General features: G+C 53.6%; 2 protein-coding genes across 2 annotated transcripts in view; both read right to left on the bottom strand.

The window, feature by feature from the left end:
- LOC109926765 overlaps positions 1–6,390 on the bottom strand; it is a 741,111-nt gene that overhangs the window by 266,950 nt on the left and 467,771 nt on the right. The window lies entirely within an intron of this gene.
- LOC109934413 (early growth response protein 3) lies at positions 7–4,851 on the bottom strand. The gene is made up of 2 exons (XM_020533192.2): positions 4,232–4,851; positions 7–1,427 (listed from the first exon to the last, which is right to left on the bottom strand). The coding sequence occupies exons 1-2, from the start codon at positions 4,392–4,394 to the stop codon at positions 256–258; spliced, it is 1,335 nt and encodes a 444-aa protein (XP_020388781.1). The 5' UTR covers positions 4,395–4,851; the 3' UTR covers positions 7–255.

Genomic DNA, 6,390 nt, shown 5'->3' with positions numbered 1-6,390 from the left:
GGGGGGAAGGTGACGTTTGTTGGTCCTTCTGGTCTATAAATATCCACTGGTCAAAAAAGAGAGCCCTCCACCCCACTCCTCCTGACTCCAAGTCCCAGGTCAGGGGCTGGTGAGCTGTCGACAAGGTGGGTCCCACATCCTGTGCAGTGGGGAAGGGGTGGGGGTTGTTGATGGTGACGAAGGGGAGAGGGGGAATGGACAGAGACTCCCCGCACCCCCGCGGTGCCTGGAAGCGGTGCTGTAACGGCACTGTCCTTAGGCACAGCTGGAGACCGGGGTGTGAGGAGCAGGAGGTGTAACTCCAGCCCCTGTGGCGGTGCTAGCCGCCTTCTCCAGCCTCTTGTCCTTCTGTTTCAGGTGGATCTTGGCGTGCCTCTTCCGCTCGTCGCTGCGCGCAAACTTGCGGCCGCAGAAGTCGCAGGAGAAGGGTTTCTCGCCGGTGTGAGTGCGGATATGGGTGGTGAGGTGGTCACTGCGGCTGAAACTCCTCATGCAGATGCGGCACTGGAACGGCTTGTGACCGGTGTGGATCCGTAGGTGCCGGGTCAGCTCGTCCGAGCGGGAGAAGCGGCGGTCACAGCCGTCCGCCGGGCAAGCGTGCGGCCTCTCGTGGACCGGCGTCTTGCTCGGCCGGTTCGGATACTTCCTGGGCCGGATGGGCTTCAGGCTGAGCTGCTGCGGTGGCTGGGGTGGTCCTGGGTGTGGGCTGAAGGTGCTGGGCAGCTGCTTGGAGTCAGTGTACGCCTTGATGGTGGTGAGTGGGGTTAGGGGAGGAGGAATACGGATTGGCTCCACAGCAGATGGGAAATGTTTGGGCTCAGCAAGGGACTGCAACTCCTGGTGATGATGGTGATGGTGAGCATGGTGATGGTGGTGGTGCTGATGGTGTTGCTGGAACAGGTTATAATCCGGGATCACAGAGAACAGGCTGCTACTGCCACCACTCTCCTGGCCCACCTTGCTGTGACAGTCCTGAGTGGAGTACAGGTTCACCGAGCTCGTACTGCTGCTACTGCTGTTGCTGCCACTGCTGGTCGGGTTTGCCTGAGGGTGGTACACCGCCTCTGGGTACATCTCCCCGCACTGTGGGTATGAGCCGGCTCCTTGCTGTTGCTGGGGAGCCTCATACAGTGGCTCTAAGTCCCCCTGGGCCGGCAGCAGAGGACAGGTACCGGGCCCCTGGTGGTTATTGCCACTACCGCCACCACCACTGCTGCTCACCGGCGAGTGGGAGACCCCGAAAATGCCCGCCAGGTTGATGATGTTCTCCGGGCACCAGTTTGAGCCACCCAGCGGGCCCCCAGGGGGAGAGTCAAAAGCAAACTTGCCCAAGTAGGTGAGCGCCTGCCCGCGGCTTGGGTGTTGGAATGTGTGTGGGTAGGAAAGCTCCTGACTCCCTTTGTCCATCGCTACGTCCATCAGTCCATCTGAGCAGAGGAACAAGAACATTCAACATCAGTCTCTCAGCCATTATATTGGCGTCCAGCAACAACACACCATTGTTCAGCTCTTCAAACCTAACCTCAGAATGCCTTTGGCCAACACTAATCCATCCCTGTCTCCTCAATTAACTGGTCTCTCCTGGGGTGTGCGTGTGTGTGAATGGTTTGAGGGCATGTGTGCCAATGCGTGTGTGTGGGTCTGAGGGAGTGTGTGTGTGTGTGTGTGTGGGTCTATATGTGTGTGATTGTGAGAGTATGTGTGTGTGTGTTTGCATGTACGGGAGTGTATGTGCATGAAGGTGTGTGTCTGTTTGTGATGGTGTGTGTGAGGGTGTGTGTGTGATGGTCTGTGTGTATGAGAGAGGTTGTATGTGTGTGGCATGGTGTGTGTATGTGTATGTGAGGTTGTCTGTGTATGTGTGAGAGGTGTGTGTGTGTGAGGGTGTGTGTGAATTTGTGTGTGTGCGTGTGAGGTTGTGAGTGTGTGCTGGTGTGTGTGAGTGTGTGTGATGGTGTGTCTGAGGGTGTGTGTGTGAGGGTATGTGTGAGTGTGTGTGTGAAAGGTTGTGTGTGAAGTTGTGTGCGTGCGAGAGGTTGTGTCTGTGTATGAGAGAGAGTGTGTGTGTGGGTTAGGGTATGTATGATGGTGTGTGTGAATGTGTGTATGAGAGTGTGTGTATGTGTATGTGAGGTTGTGTGTGTATGTGTGAGAGGTGTGTGTGTGAGGGTGTGTGTGCGCGTGTGAGGTTGTCAGTGTGTGTGTGTGTGTGTGATGGTGTGTCTGAGGTGTGTGTGAGGGTATGTGTGAGTGTGTGTGTGAAAGGTTGTGTGTGAAGTTGTGTGCGTGTGAGAAGTTGTGTCTGTATGAGAGAGATCGTGTGTGTGGGTTAGAGTATGTATGATGGTGTGTGTGAATGTGTGTGTGAGAGGTTATGTGTGTGTGTGTGTGTCTGAGAGTGTGTGTGAATGTGCGTGTGAGAGGTTGTGTATGTGTGAGTTTGTGTGTGTGATGGTGTGTGTGAGGGCATGTATGTGTGGCTGAATGAGAGGTTGTGTGATGGTGTGAAGTTGTGTGTGAGAGGTTGTGTGTGTGAGAGAGTTTGTGTGTGTGAGCTTGTGTGTGTGGGTGTGTTTGTGAGGTTTTGTGTATGTGGGGTGTGTGTGCGTTTGTGATAGTTTTGTATGTGTGGGGTGTGTGTGTGTGCGTGTATGTGGTGTGTGTGTCTGTGTGATGATGTGTGTGTGATTGTGTGTGGTTGGTTGTGCAGTGTGTGTGTAGTGTGTGATGATGTATGTGGGGGGGGTGTGTGTGTGAGGTGGTGTGTATGTGGTGTATGTGTCTGGTGTTTGTGATGGTGTGTGTGTATGTGTGGTCTGTGTGATAGTGTGTGATAGCATGTATGTGGAGGTGTGTGTGTGGGGTGGCTGTGTGGCAAGTGTGTGGTGTGTGTGTGTGGTGTGTGGTGTGTGTATGTGCATGTGTGTCAGTGATGGTGAGTGTGTGTGTGATGATGTGTGATGGTGTGTCTAACTGTATGATGGTGTGTGGTGTGTGTGAGTGGGGTGTGTATGTATTGGGGGGGTGTGCGGTGTGTGTGTGTGATGGTGTGTGTGTGTGATGATGTGTGGGGTGTGTATGTGTTGGGGGGGTGTGCGGTGGGGGGGTGTGATGGGGTGTGTGTGTGTGTGTGTGTGTGGGGAGGGTGTGTATGTGTTGGGGGGGTGTGCGGTGTGTGTGTGAGTCTGTCTGATGGCGTGTGTGTTGGGGGGATGTGGGTGTGTGGAGGTGTTGCTGACATGTTGACTACACTTTGCATAGTTAGTTGAACACAGCTGATGAACCGCAATCCAAAAGAGGACCCGAAAACGCCAACAAGAAAATGCGACCGCAACTGAGGACCCGGGCACACAGGCCGTTTCCCTTGGGGGCGTGGGGGGTGGGGGTAGGGGGTGGGAGGAGGGTTGGTGGGGAGTTGCGGGTGGACGGTGGCGGTGGCTGGGTCAGGATTTGTACCAGCGAATCAAACCTGCGTTTTATTTTCTCTTTGCAAGTTCACGGCCACACATCCAGCAGGTAAACACATGCCAATGGCACAGAGTGAATGAAGCACAGAGCCGCTTTCCGCTTCATACTCCTTCCCGTTGCTGGGAGAGCAGCCCCGGTCTATACACATCGGGGAGGTGGGTGGGGGGAGCGGGGGAATGGTGGTGGGGGAGAGTCCCCATGTAAACACGCCAAGACTCCGGGCACATTGTAGAGAGCACTTGTGAATCGGCGACCCCACGAGCAGACAGCAAAAAAGTGGACGCTCTCTCCTGCTATGTCCACATTGTGTAAACATCACAGTTTTAAACTGGAGGCAAGGTGTAATTCAGCGATTTGTTCAGCAGACCCCTGACCCCGTCCCTCCCTCCCTCGCCTTCATCATTGATTACTGTATATAACTGACTCCAGAAACAGTGTCAACAGCACAAAGCACTGCGCACCCCACCTCCTGCAATGCACAGTCAAACAACTCCCTGCACTAAGTCAAAAGGATTATCTGCTGTCTGTACTACACTCTCTTCCCTCGCTGGATCCGTCCAGGACCATTTCAGATGGGAGCAGGAGTGTGGTGGAGCCCTCTAGCCCTGGGATCACTGGGGGTGAAGGGGGAACGCGATTCCCACAGAAACCCGTTGGCTATTGACTTCTCCGAAGCACCGAGCTAGAATGCGTGCCCATCCACTCGCGCTCCGAGGCCGAATCCAAGGCATGCCAGAAGATCTGAGAGAATCAGATGTCTTACCTGCGCCCATCTGGCTGTACGCGCTGCCGGCGTCCGAGTTAAAAATGTTCATGGAAGTTGGCACAGCGGGCACAATTTCATCCTCGGGGTAGATAGTATCCTGCAGGGTGTTTAACAAACTGCTCATGGTCACCGGGATCTTCTCCACTAGCTTCCCGGTCATAGCAGAGCGCAGAGAGCTGGCTGCCTGGCGATCTTTTCTCCAGCAAATCACACAGTCCCAGATCACATCGAGGATCTATAAATATATACCCACACAGAGACTGAGGTAGAGAGATCCCTGTAGCTGTCCTCTCAGGGATGGGGAGGGGGGAGGCGGAGGGGGTGGTTGCTGCTGTTGTGTGATGTGCTTTTTTTTCAAAAAAAATAATCCTCTTCAATAACAATAAAAAAGAGAAGACAGGAGCAAAATCCGCCAAGGCAAATCCTTGCAACAACAACAAACCGAAAGAGCCCCAGAAGCAGCAGGTGGAGGAGGCTGTAGTCACTGAGTGGATGTGCAGGGAGGCAAAACCATTGTATTTCAGTCTTGTTGTCTCTTGGTGTTTCGCTGATGACACACAGAGAGGAGAGAGGGGAGAGAGGGAGAAGAGCTTGCAATGCCACACTGACTGGTCTGCCTAAGAATCACGGTGCCCCGGCTCGATATATAGGCGGCCGAGGAAAGCACCGTGACGTAGATGCCCTTACATGGACATCCAACAGGAGCTGGGCTCGCTGACGTCGCTCCTGGAAACGCACTTGCTGTCAGATGGTGGGGCTTTGCACTGAGCTGACACACACTGAGACACAGAGAGAGAGAGACAGAATCAGACCCAGGGCGGGGTGGGATGTGTGTGTCGGGGGTTGGGGGCAACCCCTTCCCCAAAACCCTCCGCAAAATATATCTCAATCCCGCAACTCCCTGGACAAGGGGCTGTAGACTTGAGTAGGGGCTGGGCTGGGGTGGGGTGACTGACGGCAGTTTGACACACCCCTTCCCCACTCCCCTCAGCTCTCTCTCCCCTCCCCCAACTCCCCAGGGAGCGGAAATCTTGTGGATGGGGAGGGAGCGTGTTTGCACTTGGAGCTGGGCTCGCTTGTCATCTCCGTGTCGACTGGAACTCCATATTAGGGCAAAGGCAGCCGGCGTCACGGCACTCCCCGTCCAAATTTGGCTCATTTTCCGGCGCGCGTGTGTCGTTCCGTCCCCGGAGTGGAAAATACTGTCTGATCGGAACCCACATCCTTAAAAAGCAGCGACGTAATGGTTACTTCTGGCCTCACTCTCTCTCTCTTCCCTTTACAATTGCTCGCTCGAATAGGAAAATACAACACTTTACAAAAACAACACGCACACATTTACACACACATACAAAATCCACTTCCTGATTTGAAAGTGACAATTGGTGTTTGTCAATTCATTCAACCCTCAGCCCTCCCCCATTACCCATTCTCTGTACAGGCCATGTTTCAGAGATTGGCGATTTGAAACCCTATTTCAATCAATTGATCGGTACATTCACACGGTGACCGCTTAGTCTCTGATAACCACAGTGCAAGCTTTCCCCACTCTTTTCCATCCATACACCCGAAAACAACAGGCAGTCCTTCACACACCCCTCACCTCCCCGAACAACAGCCCCTGTCATAGAACATAGAACATTACAGTGCAGTACAGGCCCTTCGGCCCTCGAAATTGCGCCGACCTGTGAAACCAATCTGAAGCCCAAGTAACCTACACTATCCCATTATCATCCATATGTTTATCCAACTACTGTTGTCAAAGACTAAACCACAGCAGTTCAATTACAAAACACAGTGTAATTATAATAGAGTTCAGTAGACAGGGTCTGAAATAGACCAAACCGCTGGCACCGGTGTTCACAGGTTACGATCTGACTCTGTTCACAAAGGACACACAATGAAAACCACCCTCATGGCACACCACAGGCTCAGCATGTGCAATGGTGCTTTGCCCTCTCGACCCAGGTACCCAGCACAGAAATGGCTCACTGCTATATTCACATATCTCACATTTGGTGAAGATGGCACACAAGGCTTCCACTGTCAACGTCAGACTCATCACTGCCTGTGTACAGACCCCAGGCCCCTCAGCATTGCTGCTTGGTGCTGGTCAGTGCTGCTTGGTGCTGGTCAGTGCTGCTTGGCAATGGTCA

This window comes from Rhincodon typus, chromosome 40 (genome assembly GCF_021869965.1).
Source record: "Rhincodon typus isolate 14 chromosome 40, sRhiTyp1.1, whole genome shotgun sequence".
Classification (NCBI taxonomy): domain Eukaryota; kingdom Metazoa; phylum Chordata; class Chondrichthyes; order Orectolobiformes; family Rhincodontidae; genus Rhincodon; species Rhincodon typus.
Note: the sequence above shows the minus strand (reverse complement) of the source record. Positions and strands in the feature narration are given on the sequence as shown.